Source organism: Gymnogyps californianus, chromosome 9, assembly GCF_018139145.2.
Source record: "Gymnogyps californianus isolate 813 chromosome 9, ASM1813914v2, whole genome shotgun sequence".
Lineage (NCBI taxonomy): Eukaryota > Metazoa > Chordata > Aves > Accipitriformes > Cathartidae > Gymnogyps > Gymnogyps californianus.
Genome location: NC_059479.1, coordinates 9,998,389 through 10,023,641, shown reverse-complemented (window position 1 = coordinate 10,023,641; position 25,253 = coordinate 9,998,389). Strand labels below are relative to the sequence as shown.

The 25,253-nt window shown below is 47.1% G+C and overlaps 1 protein-coding gene across 3 annotated transcripts in view; it reads left to right on the top strand.

Moving 5' to 3' along the window:
* DOCK11 (dedicator of cytokinesis 11) overlaps positions 1–25,253 on the top strand; it is an 84,830-nt gene that overhangs the window by 29,515 nt on the left and 30,062 nt on the right. For all 3 annotated transcript variants that reach the window (XM_050901567.1, XM_050901566.1, XM_050901564.1), the window contains exons 10-32: positions 110–193; positions 2,229–2,369; positions 4,061–4,270; positions 4,641–4,763; positions 5,764–5,846; positions 7,375–7,497; positions 7,679–7,755; positions 8,919–9,103; positions 9,206–9,271; positions 9,442–9,534; positions 9,938–10,061; positions 10,747–10,868; positions 11,322–11,408; positions 12,636–12,725; positions 14,189–14,307; positions 16,553–16,622; positions 16,700–16,825; positions 17,397–17,468; positions 17,857–18,003; positions 18,467–18,550; positions 18,976–19,087; positions 22,752–22,930; positions 24,900–25,016. In XM_050901567.1, coding sequence (XP_050757524.1) covers positions 110–193; positions 2,229–2,369; positions 4,061–4,270; positions 4,641–4,763; positions 5,764–5,846; positions 7,375–7,497; positions 7,679–7,755; positions 8,919–9,103; positions 9,206–9,271; positions 9,442–9,534; positions 9,938–10,061; positions 10,747–10,868; positions 11,322–11,408; positions 12,636–12,725; positions 14,189–14,307; positions 16,553–16,622; positions 16,700–16,825; positions 17,397–17,468; positions 17,857–18,003; positions 18,467–18,550; positions 18,976–19,087; positions 22,752–22,930; positions 24,900–25,016 — 2,634 coding nt within the window. The remainder of the gene's footprint in view (positions 1–109; positions 194–2,228; positions 2,370–4,060; positions 4,271–4,640; positions 4,764–5,763; positions 5,847–7,374; positions 7,498–7,678; positions 7,756–8,918; positions 9,104–9,205; positions 9,272–9,441; positions 9,535–9,937; positions 10,062–10,746; positions 10,869–11,321; positions 11,409–12,635; positions 12,726–14,188; positions 14,308–16,552; positions 16,623–16,699; positions 16,826–17,396; positions 17,469–17,856; positions 18,004–18,466; positions 18,551–18,975; positions 19,088–22,751; positions 22,931–24,899; positions 25,017–25,253) is intronic.

The window sequence follows — 25,253 nt, the reverse complement described above, 5'->3', positions numbered from 1 at the left end:
AAAGGGAACCTGAAAAATATTTATTTTGTTTTGCTTCCATTCTTTCCAAATAACGAATGTTTGCCTCTGTGTGGCCAGGCAGTAATATCAATGCTTTCCTTTGTCCTAGTATGGAAGAGAAACAGATCAGCTGAACAAACTGAGCAGAAACGATGGAAGACAAAACCTCTTTTCTTTCGACCCAGAAGTCCAGGTAAACATCCCCATGTTTGCGAATGCGAGGTTTTGTTCTCTGTGTCGTGCCTCCCCTGTTCCCTTGCATGGCCACAGCGTTTGCCTGCAGAGGCAATGTGTTTTTCAGTGGACCAGAGAACAGAAGTGCAGCCCATGTCCCTGTCAGTGAGATTTGAACAAGGTGTAAATGCTCATGTGATAGCTCAAATAAAGGGAAGACTCGCAAGCAGCCTCACACATGGTCCCCTCCAGCTTTGCTGGCTTCTCTATGAGGCATCTTGATGTTGCTGGATTTCAGACCCACCATCTGGGCCTCTGGGAGCTTCTCATGGTTGCAGAAGCAGTCGAAGTGGTATTGCAAGGACACCTGCAATGCTGCGTGGGCTCAGTGTGTCTGGAGTAGGGAGCAGTGATGTTAAAGACCATGACAGGGGTTTACAGGGAGAGCCTCAGTCTTCAGGGAGTTTTCAAATGTAGGGGACATACAGACAGAAAGAACACCCCATGCTGTTCTCACGCACTGGAGTAGGGCTTCACTGACTATTGGCTTGTTTTCTTCTCGGCTTTGATGTCTTTGCTGAGCTCTCTGCCAAGGTCCAGGTGTGGGATTTCAGTGGAATGAGCTGCAATTGTTAACACAGTTTTAGAGAATAGTTCCAAGTTATTTCATAGTTTCTGGTTCTCCTTCTGGCATGCTTTGTCTTGTTCTCACCTGTGAAAAAGAACATTCTGGTTTAAAAAGGAAATGTAATTAGTCTTTAAAAGGTTTAGTTGTACAAAATGAGCTTTTCTCTTGGCACTTCTTTAAGGTCTTTAACAGGAAGAAGATAACCATCCAGGAGGCTTTTTTTTTTTAAGAGAAGCTTTGAGAAGTTTCCTATATTCTAGTCAGATAATAAAAATGGAAATATTATTCAGTGCGGAGCATCTAAGATATCTTTTTTTACCTAACCAAATAGTTAGGCTGAATTCACTGCCCTCCCTCTATACCCAGAGCTCTTCATTCTGGTGTGGGTCAGTTGGATCTGCTATAACACTGGGCATTCAAAATCACTGCCCTAGTCAATGCTGTGCACAATGTGCACGCTTGTATGCCTGGTGTTAAGGAAACTGGGAGCAGGAACATATAGCTGCAACGTACTTTCCTCATCGAAAGGATATGGGGGAAACAATGAGAAGAGTTTCCCAGAATCGGCTTAACAATTGCAGCCTATTTTGCTGAAATTACTTGATGGTGAGATATCAGTGCCCTAAGTTTGGCATGCAGGTTTCTGCAGGATTTGAGGGGGAAAAACAAATAGGACTGTGCCAGATTGTCACTGAGAGATGTGCTGGTATTTAGGGGTGTTTGGTAGCTCTGTGTCCCCAGTGCCCAGTACGATGGGTATGGTCTTTATCTGGCTGATGGTATTTTGGTCACGTACATGTCTGCTCTCCGAGAAGGGTGGATGTGGAGGCACAGACCAGGCATGGGTGTTCTGGATTAGGAAGGAGGTGATTATAATCAAGACTCTTTGGATTGCCCAGCCGGCTCTGCAGACAGTCTTTGTTGTTTCTAACCATGCTGGTTATTGCTGTGCATCTAGAAATGCCTTCCACTTTGAGAAGTTATTCACAATCCCAACAGCGTGTCCCTTCTCTCTATTTCAGGCACAGGGGCCATCTCTTAAACTAGTCAAATCTTCAAAGTGGAAGATACTTTTCTGAGTGTAACGACAGCTTATGTTCCGCTTTCTTCCCCAAGCTCTAAATGATGTTTGGGAAGATCCCCAGGGTTACAGCAAAGCAGGAAGGAACTGAAATCATACTGAGGTTTAGTTTTCTGTGCTCTACAAACCAGATTGCTAAAAACTGATACATTTCCATGAATTCATGTCTTGAATACGTTTGTGTAACATCACCAAATGGCACTCATTTGTGAATGGCTTGTACCTTTTGTACCGCTTAAAAAAAAAAAAAATTAAGATAGTATTGGCTGTAATGTGATCCCTTAACATTATTCAGGGGTTTATTTTCTTTTTTAATGAGACCAGATTTGTTTGTTTGCTGTCTAGAGGCTAGACTTCTCGGGGATTGAGCCAGACGTGAAGCCATTTGAGGAGAAGTGCAGCAGGCGCTTCGTGGTGTGCTGCCAGGACTTCTCCCTCAACCTCCTCGCTCAGCTCAGCGACAGGTCGGAAGGAGGACCCACCAACGTAAGGGGAGCTCTGGCGTGTCCTGCTTGTCTTCTTTCTCCTCACCGGCAAGAAAAACCCTCGGCAGATTAATTTGGGTGGATAAAAACATCCCATTTTGCCATGAGCTCTGATGGGACCAGGGCAGCGGTGCTGCTGGCCCAGGGTCATTGCAGGATTTGTCTGCCTTGGTATTCTGGTGTTCCAAAAATGTGTTTGGAGACAGGGTCTGTCCTGATGTGCCTCAGCCTGACAGGAACTGGGACTGCTGGAAAACCAGCGGTTCAGAGGCATAAGGAATGGAGAGCGTGTGTCTGCCACGTTCTGGGTCCCTGTGAAAGTCCTGTTGGTAAATGATTAAGCTCCATCTCCAAACCACTCACTGCTGTGTTTTATTTCATTTCCCCTAATGGCAAGGGATTTCCCTGTTCCAAAACCTTCTTCTGACTCCCAGCCTAACTGTATTCACAGCCACTTTATTATATACATTTGTTACTGTGCCAAAGTTGTGCCTTAGCCTAAAAAGCTCTTCCCTGTATTTTCTGAGCCTCTGATGTCTGTAGACAGTTATTACATCTCTCCTCAGCCTTTGTTCTGCCAGGCTGAACAGACCAGGCTCTGCCAGTCTTTCCTCCCAAAACTTAATCCCTATTATCATGTCCTGTATTTGCTCCGGCTAGAGTCAACCCTTTACGCAAGGGTGCCAGAGCAGCAGATAGCATCGCAGGGGAGGCAGCGGCACTAGCACCGTCCGATCTCTGCTGATGGTACCTTGTCTGACGCCTGTTAGAATTGCAAAGGCTTTTTGCGGTGGTTTCATATTGGCAGCTCACAGCTAGTACACCAGGCTCGTTCTCCTCGGTAACTCCCAGCGGATGAATGCGTCGCTGATAGCAGAGATTCTTGTTATTCATCCTTAATCAGGCCCAGAGTCAGACCTAGTCAGCACATTTTTAGTATTGATGTAATGCCTCTAAGTTATGCTGTAATGTCTCGGACACACTACAGTCTTATCTTCAGGCCTTCGCTTTTATCTTTACACAGATGCATGCCTGCTAGGATCTTTGAATTAAAAATACATGGAATTGTTGCCACTTGCCTTGTGCTGTCAAGGTCAATAGCTACAAACGAGTTGGCAGATTTTGCACGTGCAGTTCCTCAGCAGTGTTAGCCTTGTATTTGAGCTCTCCTGGCTGGGAGAGCTAACTTTGCTCCTGTGCCGCCTGGCATATAGCAGCTGAGGAACGTTTTGAGTGTCTTGCAGTTGGGCCATCCAGAGCTGATTGACTTTGGACAATAAGTGAAGTGGTCTTTAGCATGTGAACGTAAACACTCTTAAGTTGATTTCTTTCTCGTTGCAAAGGATAAACAGCTCTGATGGACTGGGGTCATCTTTTCTTCCTAACTTCATAGTTTATCACTTATATAAAAAACCCTATGGATTTCATTCTTTGTATTTCATTGATGAAAGTAGCTTTGTTCAAATTGACTAGGTCAAAATGCAAGAAGATGCAGGAAAAAAATGGTTTTATGTATTTATAAAGCAAATAAACATGGATTGTCTGTAAGAATTCTGTAAAATGCTGGTGTACAAAACTAAAGGAATAAACAGATGCAGAAGGCAAACCTAGCAGGGAAGGCAATGCATGTTGATACTCTTGAGCCTGTACCATGCTTTTTTTTTTGACACATATATTCAATCAAATTTCCAGGTTGAGCCCTTTTTCCTAAGCTTGGCATTATTTGACCTGAAAAATAACTGCAAGATTTCAGCTGACTTCCACGTGGACTTGAACCCTCCATCTATCCGTGACATGCTGCTGGATAACTCTGCGTCCGGAGCGGAGGGCACCAAGGGACATTCACCAGGCGAGAGCCTTGTGCACGGGGTCCCTGAGTCTTGCCTGCGCTACATAAAACGGGTGAAGAACTGACTTTCTCCTCATTCTGTATCTCTGTTGAGGCTGTGGCTGTTCAGTAGCGTTGTGGTGTGTTCTTATTCACTGTGTGGAGAAGCAGAAGTCAGCTTTTGTGTTGAGCTGTGGGGTTTTGGTCAGTGTCTCAAGCCAATTGCCACTTCGGGCTCACTGGCAGCGACAGGCAAAGCACTGGGTAGAGTTTTTCAAGACTTGACCATGCTCAAGCCTTGTGAGCCCCCATGGCCCATCGCGGCAGCAACCAGAGCAGGGTCTGTGTGGGTTATGGGAAGGGACAGCGAGATGATCAGGGCCAAACCCAGTGATGCAGGTACGGTGTCCTGCTCTCTGACAGCCTACTGTCTGTCTGTTGCAGGGGGTTTTCTCCGTGACTGACCCACATGTGGAGATCTTCCTGGTGGCCCGTGTGGAGAAGGTGCTGCAGGGCAGCATTACGCACTGCGCAGAGCCGTACATGAAAAACTCGGACCCAGGGAAGGTATTGGATGGGGCCATGAGAGTATCTGCTTAGTGATGCTGTCTGCTGCTGCAGGGAGTAGTGTGGTCTGAAATGTGGGTTGTTTCTGCTGCTTTTTAGCTTCTTTCTGGCAAATACTGGTCTTCATCCATTCTGCTACTTGCACTGTACCCAGGCTGGCTTCAGCTGGGCTGTTCTGGGAGATTCAGTTCCTTCCCCTGGAAAGAGGAAGAGGATTTTTAGAAAGAGCCAAGCAGCTGGGGCAGGGGGACATTTCCCTGTTAGACTTCAACAAGGCTGGCAGGAAAAAAGTGGGACACTTCATCCCCAGAGAAACAGGCTGCACTGCTACATGGTGCTACACGCAGTGTCTTGGACCAATCCTGGCTCACTCCCGCAGGGAACAGTGATGTTTTAGTAGCAGCAGAACATGGGCTTCACTCTTTATTCTGTTCGCCCTGCCTCTGTCTTGCTCCATGCAGAGTGCCATGATCGTATGGGGAAACTTATGCAAAGGGTGGTCAGGGAGGGGCCCTGGTGCAGCTAGCATCAGTCTCTGCATGCCAGGTGGAGCCGATGCTGCCTTGCTGCAGCCAGTCAAAATTAGTCCCTGGAAAATCAATGTATGGAACAGCTGGTATGTGATGGCATTCCCTCGGCACACTTCGTAAGTCTATAGGATGAGCCAATTACAGTCAGTTTTGGAAAAGAAACTAATACCCTTTGGAAAATAAAATACTAATACCCTGGCAGTTTAATTCAGAATCAAGAGGAGTTTTAATATGACTGTGCCCACAACATGTTTGCTATTGCTTTGCAAAAGTAATAAATGTGCATGGTGTGAAGTGACAGACAGGCATGTCTATCAGCTGCTTCAGCAACTGTTGCGCTGTGTGCCTGGGGAGCTGTGCGCTGTGGAGAACGGAGAGTTTCTTCTCCCTGGAGAGTGCAGCGCTCTTTACTCCTTTTCCAGGGCAGCATGGAAGTCGTGGCACACACTAACCTCTCTTGTGTTTTGCAGACTGCCCAGAAGGTCCATAAGATGGCCAAGCAGGTCTGCAGCCGTTTGGGGCAGTACAGGATGCCCTTCGGCTGGGCTGCCAGGTTAGTCACCTCGGACTGCGCTTTGGCCATGGCGAGAGCTGCTGCTGTGAGTTATCCAGGACGAGATCCGGCTGAGCAGGCGAAGGGCCAAGTGACTGAAGTCAGTGAAGTTGCAACCAAGGGCAGAATCTGGCTCCAATTCCCAAGACAGAATGGGGATTGGCCTGAAATGCTCTATCTAGAATTAGAAACAAAATATTAAAAAGTAAACAGTGCTGGGAAGACAGTAACCTTCCTGCTGACCTGTAGCTACTGCTATCAGGGCAGAACATTCCTGGGGACAAATTACACCGTCCCGTGCTACTGCGGGAATTGGCGCAGAAATTCCCTCCTGGCACCAGCCATTGCCAGGGACAGGATGAGAGTGGAGGACCTCCTGGCCTGGCGGTGGCAATCAGCTGGGGTTTGTCTCCCATCTTAGACTCTGCTTTAATTATCGTTCTTGGGAATGACTGGACATAGTGATCCCATTCCCTTGCTATTCTTTTCCTGGGACTGATAAAGTACATCAGTGCTAACTCCCTTAAATCTCACATCAGAGGAAGGCCTGAAGGCAAGTTCATCCCTCTGCCACTGCCTCCTATTGCTAAATTGCTCTTTGGTGCTGACAAAAGGGATGGTAACGAGATGGGAACACCAGATGACTGTCACAGCGGGCTGGGATTTGGTGGTATACTGCTTGCAATGTGTATTCTTGAGCTGGATTTTCCTGTGAGACTGGCTGCTCAGCTTCGAGATGGTGCTCCTGGGAGCCAGCACACAGCCTGCGCAGTGCCTCAGCCCTCTTTCAAGTGGTGCCTCAGCCTAACGGTGGGCTCTGTGTGGGCCTTGACTTTGATGGGCTTCAGATTTGTTCCTGCTGGGTAAAGGGCTGCATTTGGAGACCAAGGAGTTGAGTGGCCTGGTGTGGGGAGCTGTGTTGCTCTGCATCCCTGGAACAGTTTTTCTGTGGGTTTCAGGGGAAGGTGTTTGCACAGAAAGGAAGTACGGATACTTTAATGCTCTTACTATACACAGACACCTGCAGCCTTTATATTCAAGGGCAAAGATGCCAGTATTCAACCAGGGCAGAGTCCAATCTCCTGCTTGGGGTTCAGAAGGAAGCTGATATATGTCCTGAGACTGGTCTTCGTTGCACACTCCTTTCCTGGGAGGATTTGCATGCTCTGACCCCATGTGCAGCTAGGAGGATACTTTACCACTTGGTGTTAGTGGGAGGGGATTGAAGGGCGTTCATGATTGTGGACCAGGCTTGGAACTGGGCTGGGTGTGTCCTTCTCATCTGGCCGGAGAGAAGGGAAATGGGTGATGCCCCATGTGATTTTATGTGACACGGGGGATTGCAGTCTGTGTGGGGTCTAAGCATCACGTGAGGATGGGAGAGTGATCGGGAGGTTGGTGATGTTCAAAGCAGTCCCAGGCCAGTGAACCTCTTGCCTGATAAACTGCCCTTCAGCCTGACGTGTCAAAGACCTCAGTGTCTGCATATTTACCAACACTTAAGTAATGTGTCTCTTCTTTTCTGCAGACCAGTCTTCAAAGACTCCCAAGGCACTCTTGATGCTGAAGGAAAATTCTCGCCTCTGTACAAGCAAGACAGCAGCAAACTCTCGAATGAAGATATGCTGAAGCTGTTAGCAGAGTATAAGAAGTAAGTGTAAGAGACTGGTGCAGAGGCTGAGGAGGCATCTTAATATACGTTTTTAAACAGTTAAGCGTAAGCATGAGATGACAATTTCTAAAATACTCAGAGGGTAACAAAAAGCGCTGCTGATGTGTTCAGCACCTGAACTTTCAAGGTTCACACTCTTGTTCCTTTCTCCCTAACACAGACCAGAGAAGACAAAACTACAGGTCATTCCAGCCCAGTTAAATATCATCATCAAAGACATCCCGCTAGACTTCACAAGTAAGGATCTTGGATCTTAAAATAAATGCTGATGGCTGTAGCCTCAGGAGTTAATGCTTCTATGGGGAGTTTTGCTGTTCCATTAACAACAGTATCTCGGGGCTGCTATGAGAAATGAGTAATTCAGCACAACCACTGACTTGTAAGTCTTTCTGATGGATTCTGTGGAGGGATGTGGTCCAAGTGCAGAGGTTTACCTGAGGGGTGCGTCTGCTTTGCAGTTTGGCCATCACATCCTAAATCTAAAGGAAGCCACCTGCCTGCTTTTGCTGTTATTATTACACCAATCTCATATAACATTTTTGATCCATAACACCAGAGGGCTTCACAAACATGCTCAGTGTGATTCTTTACTTTGCATTTAAAGAAACTGAGGACTCATGATGTGTTCAGTGTCACTCCATGGGCCTTTGGCAGCTCCTGCCACAGGTTCTGTAGTCCGGTCCGCTGTCCAAAAGGCTTTTCTAGTGGACTTAATTTTTTCTGTTCTTTGAAAGGCCATCACTTGAGATGAACTCTCCCTCATGGTGGATGTGAGTCTCAGTGAATTAGGCAGGGCTTGTGCACTGGTATTTGGAGGCAACATAACCGTCAGACATCTTTCTGAAGCAGAGAGTGGAAAAGGACTGACGCAGTGGGGCTGAGGCACTTTGAGACGTCTGTCTCAAGTCATCATCTCAGCAGCCTGTCTGCTTCAGTCAGGTGATGTTTGCATGATTTATAAAACAGTAACTTAATGGGTCGAATTCCTGGAAGTCTCAAGGTGCAGGTCCTGGGCAGAGCGGCTGTCCCTACCCAGACATGGGTCATTCACAAGACCCTTTGACTTTGCCCAGAGCTACAGGAAAGTGGCACTTCTGCAGTCCCCACTGGCAAGGAGAGCAGAGTCCCGTGGTGCTCATGCACCTGTCTTTTCTCAATATTGCTAATGCAGTTGGGGACCACAGATATTGCACGATCAAGGGGAGAATTTTCCCTTAATCGTTTCAACAGGAGTGGTCCACGTCCTGCTGCCTGGTCAACAAACATGATCCTCTGATGTGAAGAGAGTCGGATGCTCAAGAGCAATGGCAGAGTTTCAGACCCACGAATTTCCTTGCACATGGGCTGTACTTCCCATGTTTGTGGGGTGTGCTCTTATCCAACGTTTCCTTCTCTTCTAGATTGTGTCACAGCTTCTTATATTCCTATAAAGCCTTTTGAGAAGAGCTGCGAGGACATTGCAGTTGAAGTGGAGGAGCTTGTCCCAGAAGTTGCAAAATACTGTTATCCCTTCACTGTCTACAAAAACCACCTCTATGTCTACCCCTTGCATTTGAAGTATGAGAACCAGAAGGTGTTTGCAAAGGTGAGCGACCTGGAGAGCAGGCTGCACCCACACTCAGCGTGGTCTGGGGTGATGCTGCTGACCTGTAGCAGTGGCTCATCCTCCTGTTCTCCCCCATTTCAGGCAAGGAATATTGCTGTCTGTGTTGAGTTCAGGGATTCAGATGAAGCTGATGCCAGGCCATTAAAGGTGGGTACCTGTTAATGGGGCTGCCATTTGCTCGCTGCTGTGTACTGTGTGCCAGCCAGGCTCAGCAGGACAATAGGAAAGCACTGAGTTTCCATGCTCGCGGTTTTAATTTGGCTGGCTAATTTAGGGTGGCAGCAACCCTGAATTCAGCTCTTCATTTGTGTTTCCAGTGTATATATGGCAAACCCGGAGGCCATCTCCTGACCACAAACGCGTATGCTGCCGTGCTGCATCACAACCAGAGTCCAGAGTTCTACGATGAGGTAAAAACGAAATGGTGGGAAAAGACAGTTTTTCCTGGATGCTACAAAGCCAAGGGGCCTTTCAGGATACCTCTTTTTCCAGGGCTGGGTGAAATACAAGTAAAAATAATCGCCAGCCCTTTGCCTCAGTAGAAGGGCTCAGCAAAGCCAGAGACTTTGTCAATTTTTAATGCCAGTTTGTTTTCTGCTGTCTTTACTGTCACGCTTTGTGCACTCCAATCACACACCCCCATTAATAAGTAATGTGCAAATGTGATGAAAATGTTAGCCAGGAGTTATTTAGAATGGGTAGGAATGTGTCTTGTGTAACTGCATACAACATAGCATTTGTGAAATAAAATAGAACTTAAAATATTACTCCACAACTAAAAATACAGTCTTACCTATCATGATATCATTTTAGATTAAAATTGAGCTTCCAATTCACCTCCATCAAAAGCATCATTTGCTTTTCACCTTCTATCATGTCAGCTGTGAAATTAATACAAAGGCAACATCGAAAAAACAGGACACCGTTGAAACTCAAGGTATGTTCAATGCTTAAATTACTTCTGTTGGAGTGTAAGAGTCCGAGATAAAATGAATGTAGGGACATGAAAAAATGTTTGATTAAAATACTAACTAGCCTATCTGAATTTTCTTTTTTGAAAGCAACCTAATACAAATCGTAGGTCTAAGGTGGAATAAACCACAATGTTTTTAGTGTATACTAAAGCTCAAATTTTTTTGCTGCAATCTGACAGCTGTTTCTGCGTGTTCTTGACTTGGCTTGCATGAATGGGCTATTGTCAGTCAAGTCACCAACAAAAACTTGACACGAGATCAGGGCCTCGGGAGCCAATCCTGCCAACACTAGGCATGTGTAAGAGGCTGAGCACACCCAGGTCCCACTGGTTGGGATGCCTCTCCGTTCAGCCAGTCCTCGAGCAACTGAAGGACCCTCGTCATGGTGCACAACCATGGCTCACGCACTGTTTCTGCCCCTCAAACCCGCTCCTGATCTTGGTTGTGCTGTGTCTGAATTTCGTTCACCAAGTCACCAGGTAAAACGTGCTTTAACAAGGCTGACATGGTCGATCCCAGCCTTGTTGAAGCCACTTGCACAACTGCGAGTTTGATCTTCTCAGGGTGAGACACAGCTCTTTTTGGAGCTTGAGCTAAACACGTATCGCTGTGTATCTGCTAACTCTGGTCCACTGGTTGCCTCCACAGTGGGATACGCCTGGGTCCCGTTGCTGAAGGATGGACGGATTGTTACCCTGGAGCGGCATTTGCCGGTTTCATCCAACCTTCCACCTGGCTACCTGGGTCTTGGAGACGCAGAGTCACGAAGGGTAGGAAGGCCATTTAAAATGGACTTAAATGTAAAAGGAAGAGGAAAGCTGAGCTTTTACCACTGTAAGTTCTGGGCTTCTGCTGGTGCTCTGCTCAGCTGGAAAGATCCCTACTGCAGAGCCCCCAAAGCTCAAGGTTCTTAGGGGTGGGAGACAGGACACTTTTAATTCCACTTTCCGTGGTTATATCGGTTGCAGAGAATATTTTTGTGGCAGGCTGGGCTGGGCTGTTGCAGATGGCGCAGAGCAGGAGAGTGGGCACGTGCTCTGTGTGCACGTTCTCGCGGGGACCCCTCTGCCCTGCCGTGGCTGCAGTCATGTCGCTGGTGTTTGTGCTGGAGGGGAACCCATTCTTCCACCCCAACCTATACCTTCTGACCAGGTGTCTGTCTGCACAGAGCCACCTTCTCACCGCAGTCTGAAACCAAGTACTTGAATGTTGTCTGTTCACAGCAGCCCAGCATGGATGCGAAGTGGGTGGATGGAGCAAAGCCACTGTTTAAAATCAAAATCCATTTGGACTCGACCATTTACACCCAGGTAAGTCGAGCACCTCATTCTTAAAGGCTTTCAACACAAATGCAGAGGAAGCGATTGCTGTATCTCTACTACTGCTATGCCATAGGTCTGTGGAAAAGAGGTACCTGTGTTTGCAGAGCAGTACTGAGATACTTCTGTAGCAGCAGGTCTGGAATTAATTGCAAGGATCTGCTCCTTTGTCTGGATGTGATGAGACAGTTGTGTGAGTGAATGAGCCTAGGGAGAGGCTGATGTTTTCTTGGCCAATTGCACTGTAACTGGCAGGACCAAGGAAGCATTTGAGCAAATGAGCTGCTTCTATGATGCAAAAGAGAGAACTACCGGTGGAAATGAGAGGTTTCCCCAAATATCAGACTGTTTATTAAGTTTAAAAAAAAAAAGTTTTCTGACAACAGCAGACACAAGAAAACAAGAGACCTGATTTCCCTTTGAAATCAGTTCAGGCTGTTCTACCAAGTCCTCATGCGTTCTGCTGTCTTATGGTAGTGATGGACTTCCCCAAGCTTCATGTGATGTGCAGCAAAGATCCCCAGTACATGCAGTGGGACACCTCCTGTCAGCACTGCTCATGGGGAAATGCCCTTGGCAGGGCTTGTTGTCCTGTGCTGGATGTAATCAGCTGCATTTACATTTACAGCCACTCGTTTTCAGCATCATCTAAATCTGTTTTAGGGTCTTACTGTACAGCACGGAGAGCAGCACAGTAGTTCCACTCCCCACCAAATTACATTCCCAGATGCTTTTCAGGGTTAAATAACCCAGTAATTAAATTTAACCTTGGAGGAGGAGGGAGAGGAATGGGAAGGAGAGTCTGCCTCAGATGGACAGTAGGAGGTCGATGAGGCAGATGGTGAGGCACTCTCAAAGAGTTGCAGTCGGGAGAGGAAGGCTCCCGCTTCTCCAGGCCAGTGTCGGGTGGGGACTGGGGCTCCGGGTGGTGCAGCCACAGGAGAATTTTAATACTGCTGGCAGTTTTGTGCTTAGTGTCAAGATTAGTTGGGAGCCAGGGGATGGGCAGTGGCTGGGTATGTTGGAAAAGGCAGGGAGCAGTACTGTAGTCCTGGGAGACGGCAGCTGGGGACCAAGAGTGCCACTGGTAGTGACATGGGGCTTGCTAGGGACATGGCCTACTGCCACAGGTAAGTCAGCAGATTTTTGAGTGTAAGCTGCAGAGTAGGGGTTGACAGATACTGAGGCTGCCGCATTGAACTTGTTTGTCTCTTCCAGGACATGCACTTGCACAAATTCTTCCAGTACTGCCAGCTGGTTCAGGCGGGAGCTAAGGAAGTCCCAGGAGAGCTTGTTAAATACCTAAAGGTGAACAGTGCCTGTCGGTGGGCTTTGTTTGTGTTTTTACAGACCATCAGTAAATACCCAGACCCCTGCCCTGTAGGAACACACACTCGCTGCAGCACTGGACCGGTGCATTGTGCAGTATTCTTACCTTTGCTTACTGACACGACTGGCTGCTGTCTGTGTGCTGCTTCCCGCTGCCTTTCACAGCAGATAAAACAAGTAGTCAGCATTGCTCTGGTGGGCTCACACACTCCTCCCCTGCTGCCCTAGAGCTCATTCAAACCTTTAAACTGTAGCACAATTCCTTGTTTTCAGGATTATCCATTCAAAACAGGATTTTTTTTTCAGGCTGAATAAGATCTGTGAGATTATCAGTCAGTTAAATTTGACCACAGATGACCTGTGACCCAGACCCAGCTTTTTGGCAATCGCTGCAGCATGAGTAAGGGCCTCAGAGCAGGTCCAGCAAAGGCTTCTGCAGGGAATATAATTCTTGGCTGTTTACTGTCCTTGTTTCCTTCCATAACTGCCTGTTTTTGAGAGTGCTGCCGTAGCAACTGCTCCGCTTCCAGTGGTGGGGATTTATTGTCACAAAGTTACTAGGTGTGTTTCAGATAACGTATAAATATTTTAAGAAATAGAAATAATGGCAGGTTTTGAAGCCAAGCACTAAAAGAACAGTTGCTTTGTTGTGAGCATTTTGTCAAGGGGCCTGTACAGCCACAGCAACCTTGCTGCAGCCTGCAGACAGGGAGATGTTTGCATGCTAACCACAAGTGAGGGCTTCTTACCACCAATACCTCAATAATTTCAGTAATTTAAATAACTAGATACAGATTTAAGAACCTTTCGTTAGATTTGCAGGTTTGAAAACTGAAAATGAAACACACTCTCTTTCCTAGACTCGTATCGTGAGATTCAGGCAAAAGAGGTCTATGACATGGGTGGAGAGTGTATGCACCAGATGATCTTGACCTTCATTAAGTCACTTAAATCCCATTTCCAATAGCAAGCTATGCTCTTTGGAGAAAAGCCTCACTGTAAGTCATTGGGCATCAGGTTTCCATGCTCCAAAGGCATTTGTAAAAATGGGACTTAGTCACTTCAAAAAACTGTCACAAGTGATGAGAAGAATTGAGAGCAAAACTTCAGCCTTAAATTCTGGGTTATTGGGGTCAAATCGTAGCATGTGACCTCTAATTAACTCATAGCTGCCTGGGCACATCTGAGAGGAGGATTAATACCTGCCATGAGTGATTCATGTTGCTCCCCAAAGGCACGCAGCTGGGATCTGTCAGCTGGAAGGCAGGCAGTGAGCGTTGCTATGGGTCCAAGTTCTCCTGTCCTCTGGCAGGCTGAAGGCCACACCCTGAAGCATTTGCTAATGCCTGTCCTATTGCCACAGAAATGTCTGTGGACTATAAACATTTAACATCTGCAAAATGTTGAACTAAAAGTGTCTGTGTTTTGAACATTTGTTTTAGTGTTTGCACGCCATGGAGATCCAAGTAATGATTCAGTTTCTACCTGTAATTCTTATGCAACTATTTAGAGTCCTTACAAATGTGACCCAGGAAGATGAAGTAGCTGTCAACTGCACCATGTGAGTGTCTGGTAAACCATCCGGTTTTCTTCAGTTGCAAACGCAAAGCCACAAACTACAGTGCAAAGCAGGGTGTGGTTTCCCAGTACAAGGTGCTAAGTGACAGGACCGGCTGTCCATTGCTCCTGTGATTGTGCTGTGAAACACCGGCTGCTGTCTTCCCCTGGCACATCTGGGTGGCGTAAGGCATCGTAGGGCCCTTGTCCTGGGAGCTGCGTGGGGAAAAATGTGGTACTTTAAAGATGCTCCTGGTTTGTTTTGCAAAAGAAAAAGGGTTTGCTGGCGGGGGTGGCTCTGGGAGCCAAGTTATTGGGGCATTGAAAGGCTCCAGAGCGCCCGGGCACGTCCCAGCTGCAGGCAGCAGATATGGTTTCCCCACGGGAGCGATGCCCCGGTCTCATCCCTGCACACCGGTTCCCTGTGTCAGAAGTATTTCTAAAAATCCCCTGGAGCAGGGTGTGTTATGCTGCAGAAGTAGCTGCTACATCCGTGTGGGCTCAGAATGTACAGCCAGAAGCGGGCGGTGGTTTGTTTAGCGATGCTCTGCCCTGCCGGCAGCCCCAAGAGGGCAGCACCGACCAGGGCCTGGTCCCCGCAGAAAGTTTCTGCTGTGTGCAGGCTTGTGCGGGGCCCAAAGGGAGCAAAAGGTGCAAAAGCACCTTCCCTGCCTAGCTCTGGCCACGACACCCCTAAACTTGATGGATGCATTAAAACATCCATCTTCCTCCCGTGGTTCTTCCTCTGTGAAGTGCTGCAGTGCAAAGGGGGATTCTGGATGCCACTCCATGGAGATCTTCCTCTGACTCCAGGACATACCGTGCATCTGTGTACCAAAAGCATCTCGCTCCCATGAAACCAGAGGTCAGAGGCTGAGCTCTGGTCCCCCAGGGATGCGGAGCCCATTGCAGTCACAGTCCTGTGCCGTGTGGTGCAGGCTGTGGGGACTTCTCCTGTGTGGAGCACTGTAATCCCACTCTGCTTGAATCACCAGAGGGGAAGGACAGGGGAACAAGTGACCCTGGCTACCTGCTGGGTGACCAGCTCCCACCTTCACTTCCATAGATTTTTTCAAAGGTTGGCCTGATGCTTTCCAGTTTGTCACTAGCTTTCTGTTTAATGACAACTGTTTTTTCATCCAGACTTTCAGAGTGGAATTTAAAACCTGCTTTATCTGATAAATGGCTTGTAAACTCCTCCCTGTGGTTTGGCCTGTGGGATCTGTGACAATGTGCAATAGTTTGTTGTTCCCTCGAGCTGAGACTGGAATGTAAATCCCCAGTGTTGGCTGGGGAAACCGTGCGCTTGCTGCCTTCATCAGCCGCGTGGAGTGCTTTCAGAGGGCTGGCAAGTTCTCCAGGGTCTGCCTGTCCCCAGTGAACTGCAAGGCAACAGCCCAAAAATAATCCAGTGCATGTAACAAGGAGCATATGATGTAAATTCAGTAAAAGAGAGCCTTCCAGAATTAATAAATTCAGGGGATGCAGGAAGGTATCAGAGTATAACAAAGATGGAGAATTTTTTCCCCGCTTCTCAGCAGAGATTCTGTGGGAGTTTTGTGTTCCTTTTGCAGACTTGATGTAGTAGTATAGTTGTTCATTGTCACTTGTATTATCATTAGGAAAGGGCTCCCAGTGAGGACAGACTCAACAGCCAATAAGCTGTGCAGTGTGGATGAATCTGTAGCGTGTGCAGGAGGGGCAAGTGGGCTTGCTCTCCCTATAGCAGGTCCGTAGATAGAGCCAAAGAGAACTGGGTGCAGAGCAGATGTAACTTAATATTTTTGTTTTCAACTTACCTAACACCTGAGCATTGTTCGGGTGCCTAATGGTCACTGCAACGTGAATTTAAGTAGCGGCAGGCTTTAATCCTGGCATGCACGGAGGCCAAAGAATAGGATATGTCCCCCGCAGAGAAATGCTCCACCTCACTTCCTCGTGCAGGGAGCCTCGAGCGTTGAAGGCAGCTGGTCTGGGCAACACCTGGTCCAGCACCAAAGTGGAGAAGAGGCTTTGGCCACTTCAGCTCTGAGTGCTCTGTCGAGGGGCTGTGCTGTGGCAAGGATGGTGCAGCCACAGGAGCTGTGAGGGGTGCTAGCCTGCAAGTACTGGCTCTCTGCAAATCAGGCTGTGCCAACAGTGAGGCTTTTGGGGTTGAGCAGGATAGGACACAGATGGTGTCTGCTTTCGTGAGCTGGAGGAACTTGACCTTGCATTGCATGCTGAACACAAACCACATTTCTCCCCAGGGTTCTTCTGCACATCGTGTCCAAGTGCCATGAAGAAAGTCTAGACCACTACTTGCGCTCCTTCATAAAGGTCAGTCATGACACACCGCTCTGCAAAACTCCCTGGTGGGAGCAGGCACACTGCTGACACTGTTCCTCTTGCCTCAGTACGTCTTTCGAGCTGAGAAACCCAGTGTCACGCAGGCGAAGATGACCCATGAAATCCTGGTCCTTTCCATGGCCACGATCTTGAAGCAGTCGGCAGATTTTCTAGCCATCAATAAGCTACTCAAGGTGAAGTATTGGCAGTGCCTGGCTGCCAAGGGAGGAGGGGTGGAAAAGGGGGTCTGATATAAAGCCCAACACTTTCACCCATCCAAACCACCGCAGGAGCAAAGCTACCGGGGCAGCTCCTCGCATGCACATCCTTGAGGTTCTCCCCTTACAACAGAGATGAATTCTTGCAGGGAACCTGGCTGTGTTAAGGCTCATGGCAGGACACAGCAAAGGGCTTTTCATTTTGCCAGTTTTATCTGTTTTCCTTAAGCCACACGTGAAGGGTGACTCACAGGAGGCAGACTGAGTTTCCGCCTCTCTGGGCCTTTGCAGGGCTTGCACCCCAAACTCTGCTGGCTCCTTGCAGGGTGCATTGGGGTGCAGAGGGGATGGAGCTATTCCCACCCCAAGACTGGCAGGACTCCTTCAGGTAGCAAAGGCACCCATGCCAAGGTAGCTGTGCAAGCACAGCTGTGCTTACAAAATGCCATTTGAATGTGCGCTCTCCCTCCCACACTGCTGCTTCCCCACATAGTAAAACATGTTCAATCCTGCTGAGAAAAATAATAGTATTCTTTGTTCATTCTAGTACTCGTGGTTTTTCTTTGAAGCACTGGCCAAGTCAATGGCAATGTACTTACTGGAAGAAAACAAAATCAAGGTAAAAATAAATTTGTTCGATGCTGCATTCCAGAGCCATCACAAACAAGCTCTCCTCCAAAAGTTTTTCTGAAAAACTATGTAACTCTTTATTTAAAAAAACCCCGACAAGCTGAACAGCTAGCCAGATCTTTCCTTTTTTTCCACTTTACTTTTCCCTTCTTCCCTTTTTCACTCTCAATTGTAATTTAAAAATTCCAGACCTCCTTATGGCTCGTGCAGCCTCCCTTTCTTTTACTAGCTACTGCAGTTTCAGCCAGTGCTGTCTTTGTGCCAATGTTCTGTTAGGAAACAACATAAACAAATGCTAAAGGGAACTTGTGCCTGCGCTTGGTTCTCCCCAGCTGCTGGCTCGCAGCACTGAGTGTAGGACGTGCTTTTGGTTTCAGCTGCCCAGAGGCCAGCGGTTCCCCGACTCCTACCAGCATGCCCTGCATTCGTTGCTGCTTGCCATCATTCCTCACGTGACCATTCGCTATAACGAAATCCCTGAAGAGTCCAGGAATGTCAACTTTAGCTTGGCTAACTTCCTGAAGGTCAGCAGTTTCTTTTCTTCTCCCAGGCTTTTATCAGAAAAAAAGCCAAACCACAACAATGAGAAATAAGCAGCAAGCAAACAAATGTGTTTATCATCTCTTTGGTTTCTTCAATGATGAAAACTATAGAGGGGATAAGCTTTCCTAGGAAAGAAACTTTCTCTTTCCAAGAGAGAGACTGTGATACTCTATATGTTATCTAGGTTTTCAGTCATGCCTAGCAACTGTTCAAAACCTGAGAGGAAATATGTGTGCTCTCATTTTAAATATTTCTGTTGTCCACTGGAGACTTAAGTGAGGTCATCCAAATAATTTCAGAGAAGCAGAATCAAGTATGTTTTGGAAAGTCAGCGGTGGCCCAGAGGATCAAATCTGGCTGCTGGCAGGACAGTAGTATGGAGATGATTTAGGATGATTGCTTTTATTTTTAATGATTGGTCACATGTTGCTATTTTTTCTCCAGCGTTGTTTGACCTTTATGGACAGAGGATTTGTTTTTAACTTGATAAATGATTACATTTCTGGATTCAGCCCAAAAGACCCTAAGGTAAGCAGTATGTTTCTTGAAAGGTGGTTTGCAGTTGTACGTATCTACGGCAGTCAGAGCTCTGTAGTAATTATTTTATATGACTCTTGGAGGCCTTTTAGACACTGTTCCTGCAGAGTCTTCTGGAGGCAGAGACCTCTTTGTCTGGGCCGAGAGCCTGTATGCAGCTAAGCTTTCAAACAATGTAAAGAGTCAGAACTGAAGGAGAGATTGATTAATAGTCTGGATGAAAAAGGTAAAGAAGTCCCAAGTGACAGCCACATGCACTCACACTTAAGGGGAATAACACAAAAATTTGCCAATTATTACTGTTTTACCAAATGCTATTTAGATTCCCCAGTCCTTGTGCAACAAACACATTGAACTGGAAGCAAATGAGTCAAACTGAAAACATAGTTTATGTTTGTCTTTTGTTTTTTCCTCAGCTGCTGGTTGAATACAAGTTTGAATTTCTTCAAACCATTTGCAATCATGAGCACTACATTCCTCTGAACTTACCAATGACCTTTTCCAAACCCAAGCTGCAAAGAGTTCAAGGTATGTCCTTTCTCAAGAGACTGGCTAGAAAGCTATAATTTATTAGTCTTGATGGCTTCTGACCAGATGGAATTTGGTTTGGTGTTAAGGAAATTCATGTCCTGGTTAGCCTGATTTACATTAACCTCAGGAAAAGACGCTGTTCTGGCAGGTTTATGTCATTTTGCTCCAGAATGGTATGCAATCAGTCTTTTCAGTATTTCCTGTATTTGAGTTTGCATGGGACTAACAATATCCGAAAGAAACTGTCCCTATTTCAGTAAATACACAAATTGTGCAAGTGTAATCCTTTGTTCCCACGACTGTCAGCATCCCCTGAGAAGCAGGGTGTCTCATCGATTGGTGCTGTAGAGAATGGAGATACAGGAGAACAGATTGAATTCACTGCTCCACTGCCAGCTCTCTTTGTGGCCACAAGAAGGTGATTTAGGTTACCTTCTGCTTTCATTTTGAAGAAGAGTATAGCGGTGCACAGTGCATTCAAGCTTGTACTCAAGCCTGGGCTGAAGGCAGCCAGCGGAGAACTTGAGCCCATGCCAATCCTTAGTGCATACCAAGGGCGTACGTACTGTGGCACCACCACATATCCAGGCTGCTCTCGCTGTCACACCATGTCCCCTTTGGTCATGATGCTGCTCACCACAGGGCAGATGGGGTTTACAAGGGACTGAGCTGAGGCAACTGTGGATGGCTGCAGCTCTGCTAGCAATGACAGTGCGGACCACAGTGCTAAGCCCAGCAGCGTGCCTCGCTGACCTCCTAAGGTTGCTATAGACATAGCCTCATTCTCTCTGGGTCCCGATTTCTCATCTGTGCTAGATAAATACAGTAAAGATTGGCAGGTTTGGGTGCTAGTAGCCTGGCCAAGATAAGTACCGGAGAGGAGAGTGAGGTTTGGGATTCCCCCATGTGAAAGCCCAGTGGATTTATGGTTCTATGATTTATTCTGATGGAGGCAAGGGGATGTTTGGTTGTGCATCTGGGTGCAGCCATACAAGTCCCAAAGTGGTTGCACACACATCCAGGTGGCAGAAGCAGCAGTAACTGTGAAGTTTCCCTTATTTTGGTATATTTCTGACCGCTCAGAGCTTTCTGGACCAGCTGCTAATCTCTTACACTTACATCAGTTTGGCTACTTGCCTGGCATAGTTTAACAAAGTGCACTGCTAGAAATGGCTGAGAAAAACACAACCACAGTGCCTTCCCATTGCTTATTCGTGGCATGATAACATAAGGATGCCCTTTCTTGGTTAACATTCACCTTTGCATTTGCGATGGTTAAACTGAGAAGCTGTAAGAGCAGCTTATCTTTCCTCCTCTGTTTTACTGTGACTAGGACCTACCAGCTGAGGTTCCTGCACATCTCTTGACAGTAGAGCAGCCTATCCTCAGGTAGCAGAAGTGCCTTTGCAGTGGTGCCTGTGCTCTGCCTGCCATGGTAGAGACATGTAGTGATGCATCTCTGTTGCAAACTTGTCTGTTTTTGTGGACAGACCTGTGATTACAGGGGACAGCGGGCTCAGAGATGGGGAGGTATGATGTGCGCATCACCGAGGAGATATCTTGCTGGCGTGCCTCACCTCTTTATCAGCTTATTTGGATGAAGAGAGGGGACATGCCCAGCTCCCTACTACTCTGTTTCTGGGAAAAGAAGGAATAGCCCCCAGGAAGGTGGGTAAAGAGGGCTTGTGCAGCAGAAGCTGGTGCAGACGGGCCTGCAGGCAGAGCACAGCCCTGTGACCGCATCCCGTTGCGTTGGAGCATTGCATCATGGAGCAGTTTCTCTGAAATGTCTCAGCTAATAAGGGGCTGGTTGCTGGTCTGCGTCCCTGCTGCCTCACCTGGGGGACATGTGTGTTTCATCAGCCAGAGCAAACCCCCGAGCCTGTCCTCACAGCCAGCAGCACAGAATTGTTTTTGAAACCTTGTGATAGCAAAGAACCCAGGAGATTGACAGAAGCTACAAGTTAAGCAATAGCCTTACAAATAATATTAAAACATGACTTACTGTCCTGTTTCTCCAAGATTTAGAGCATTACTTATTCCCGTTTATTTTTGCTGTCTTTTTATTTGTCCCTTTTCTTTTTACACATGAATTAGATTTTTTTTCATTTGCTGTGGAACGGTTCACTTCAGTAGGTAGGTCCAACTGGGATCACTGAATCCTCTAATGTCAAATTAAATATGCAGCTTCCAATCAATTAGCTTGCATCCAACTAATGAAATAACCGTGATGTGTGACACTTAGGCATTTGCTAACATGACTAACAAGGAAAGCTAAATAATGCTCCAGATTGCTTTCTCTTTCCTCTGAATCAGGCTTTCACAAACCAGTAAATGTCACTTATGAATCAGTGAACTTAAAAATATCTTTTGCAGTCACAGAGCTGTTGGAACCCTTTGGCTGGGATTTTCGAAGCTGTGTCTATGCACTCTGCCTTACCACAGAAAAACTTTCACACCTGTGGGGTTTTTAAAAAAAGAAGTCTGAGCTGAGCACATGGCATTTGTACCCTTTGGGGGAAGAACGCACAGCTTTGGGGTTGTCCCTCTGGGATGCTTAAAGCAACAGTCAAACGGTGCCTGTCGCGGCTCTGCTTAGGTATATGGGTTGCCTGACAGAGGTAATGGTGTCAGGGCAAGGTCATTCATAGCAGCCCAAGTGCACACGCACCCTGCACTGAAATCTGTGTCTCTGTCGCTTCTCTGCTGCATTATCCAGGCACGTCAGTGGAAACGATGACTTACCCTTGTAGCAGCCGCTCCTTTGATCACAGTATATAGCCCGAATCGATGTGACATGCAGGGTACAAGTTAAGTTAACCAAGGTGATTTGGTACTGAGCTGCCTTTCTCCTGGCAGTCAGTCCAGCTTTTAAGGAGTTGTGTTCAGTATCTGCTGGTGGGAAGCTAAGGGAGTCTCACAGTTTCTGGCAAGCAGCTGCCTGGAACCCTGCCCTGGCTCCCTGGTCCTTGCAGCAGGGCTGGAAAGCCCAGCTGTGTGAACTCCTGGAGGATGCAGTAGTGGTCACTTGGCACCATGTCCTTTTTTGCATCCCTCATCCCAGCAGGGCTATTTGCCTTTTCTCTGCTCTCTGACCTGGCGAGAAGGAACGCAGATTTCACGGAGAATGTGGAACAAGCTGCAGAGACGGCACTGCTAGGGCTAGGCGACTGTGATAAATGCACCGTCTCCACTGCCCGTTACCACCCTCACAGCTGCTCCATGGAGGTTGGCACCTCCGCTGCCTGGGTAGTTTGGGGATTTACAGGATAACCCCCAGTCAGGAGCAAAGCAGCCCCCAGGCAGTAAATCGTGCTGTCTTTCCACATTTCATCCATCTCTGACTTTACAAATTACTCTTTGGAGTGCCAAGCTTTGTAAAACATCACACTGCAGAAATCCTTTTAGCTGCTGCTGAAACGGTGAGGGCTGAAATTAATGATTAGCCTGAACTGGAAGATACCGAGTTCTTTGATATGACTTAACTCAGTGGTGGAGAAAACTGCAGTCAGTTCAGGCTTTATTGAAAGATCAGTGCACTGTAGGAGAGAGAGTGATGAACTGTACTCACAGACTGTTGTGGCTTACATGACCGTTATGTCTTGCTCTGAACAGATCCTCCGAACAGTTCCCTTAACCATTGTCTTGCTCTTTCTTTCAGATGTAAATCTTGAATACAGTTTAACTGATGAGTATTGCAGGCATCATTTCCTGGTGGGGATGCTTCTCAGAGAAGCCTCTGTTGCCTTGCAGGACAACTATGATATCAGATATACAGCCATCTCAGTCCTAAAAAATCTCTTGATAAAGCATGCCTTCGACAACAGATACCAGCACAAGGTCAGGCATATTTTGTTCACTTTTAAACGTAATGTTCTTGAATTTCATGAAAAAACACACATCAGAGTTTTAGATCTTGCATGGTGCACCAAGGGTATTCTCATTACTTTTTAGGGAACTGTTGTAAGTAACTGATAGTTATGGCATAACAGTAATAGCTCTGAGAAATGATCTAGGAACACAATGCAGTCAAATAACTGTATCGCTCTTGTTCGTGCTGAGTATTTAGATAATAAAGCCCTGAGCCATTAAGGAACTTGAGAGTGTTGTTAGCCAAGAGGCTGTTCAACAAAATTAAGCAATGTCAATGTTCTTCTGGTCTTGGGCTTAAATTAATATCCTGCATTAATGTACTGTGATTAGGAAACAGGACTGATCTCTGTTACAAGTCAGCTGCATGTTTTACTAATTAGTGAATCAGAGGAGAGGATCTGTGGATTCTCATGAGATGTTGGATTTCTGCTGGGTGGCTTTCAGCTTTCTTCAGTCAGAGGCTCAGTGTGATTGCTGAAAGAGCCTGGAGATGGGCTTGTTTTCTCTCTTGATGCTGCTCCCTGCTGACCCATACGTCCTTGAAAGTGCCCAGCTACCTGTGCAGACATTACCTGTCCGTGCTCTAGGCTGAAAACATGCCTCTGTTTAGGGTTTAGCTCCTCAAATTGCTCCTAGTGTGCTGCATTCCTGAGTTTTATCTGGGAATGTGTATAGCCTCCTGGGCATGAAGGGTGGGAGGAGTGACCCGAATGTGCCCGGGACTCCTGTGCTCTGCATGGACCCAGAGCCAGCTCCTCTCCTCTCCCCTCTCTGTTTGGAAGGGCTGAGCGGGAGGTGGGCTTGCTTTTCTCTGCAGTGAGGATCCCTGGTGACGTGCACAGCCTGCAAACAAAACTGCAGCCCATGGTCGTTGGCAAGACTTGATATTTCAGGAGAGATTTGCCAGCTCTCTGCCCAGACTGGGTCAGAGGCAGCCTGTTTCTGCTCTGCTGGGTGCTTGAAAACCCTCACACTAATTCAGGAGCTGTTTGCCCCCTCGGCGTGCAGCACTCTCCCTGCCTCCTCAAAAACACCACCTGTCTTAAAATTGTCCCACTGGATTTTTGTACATGTGTTCTGCTCTGGGCTGCGTGACCAGGAAACTGCCTGGAGCCAGGGCAGGACGCTTAGCTGGTGTCCCGAGACACCAAAGCAAAAAATCACGTCACGGGCACGAGTGTGGCAGGGTCTGTTGCTGCAGTCTCGCTCCAGCCAAGGAAACTCTGGCTCCATCAATGGCTGAGAGAGGGTTTTCTCAACCCACAGGTGTTTTCAAGATTTCTTTTATCTTTTGTCATACTGAATCAGAAGAAAAAATTGGATTCTTGTATTGGCCAAAATGTACCATTCAATTCGCAAGGCTTAAATTTCTTTTTTTTTTTAACCTTTCTGTAAAGTCCAGAATAATAAATTTTTAACAAAAAAGAATTGGATGTAAAAGAGCCCTGCATTTAGAAAACGTCAACCAGACCATTTTTGATCTGTATCGCTTAATCCAAATTAATCTGTTCCTACAAACTGTTTTAACTAGAAGAATTTGCTATGGAGAATTCCTGACTGGAAGCAATAACCAGCCCCAGGCGAAGAGCAAATGTTTTTGTTTCATTACTCCTGGGTGTTGCACTTGAAAATCAAGCTATGTGAATGCAGTGCCAGTTAAAGAGTCAGGAAATCCGGGATTTAGTCTGTCACACATCCTGTATGACTGGAAATGTTTTTCAGCCCCCAAAATCCTTGAGTGCCTGAAGTTTGCTGCTAAAAGGGTAATATCTACCTGGCAGCTCTGGAAGTGGAGATGAGAAGCCAAACCAACCCATGTCCTCAGACACCACATACAGTGTGTTTTTATATATCTGTGTTTTGGCTCAAGAGTTTCCCTTTTTTGCTCCATTGAAAGCCTGGGCTCTTACCTACATCTTACACTGTCTTTTTTCAGAACCAGCAGGCCAAAATAGCCCAGCTCTACCTGCCGCTGTTCGGGCTGCTCCTGGAGAACCTCCAGCGAGTGGCCAGCCGCGAGGCGCTCTACTCCTGTGCAGCCGCCTCCAGCCCCGTGAGTAAAGCCCAGCGATGCCTCTTTGCCCTCCTCCTCGGTCCTGCTCTCCCCACACACCCCCTGTGCGACTTCCACTGCCTGCAGCCAGGCTCAGCTTTAGAAATAAGTGTGGTTTTCTTCTCCTTACAGCCCCATAATGTGCTTGTTTCTTTTAATTTGGCTTTTCCTGTGACTTTGTTCTGTCTGTAGCACTGGGTACAACGTCTCTGCCCTTTTGCTTGCCTATCGTTTAAC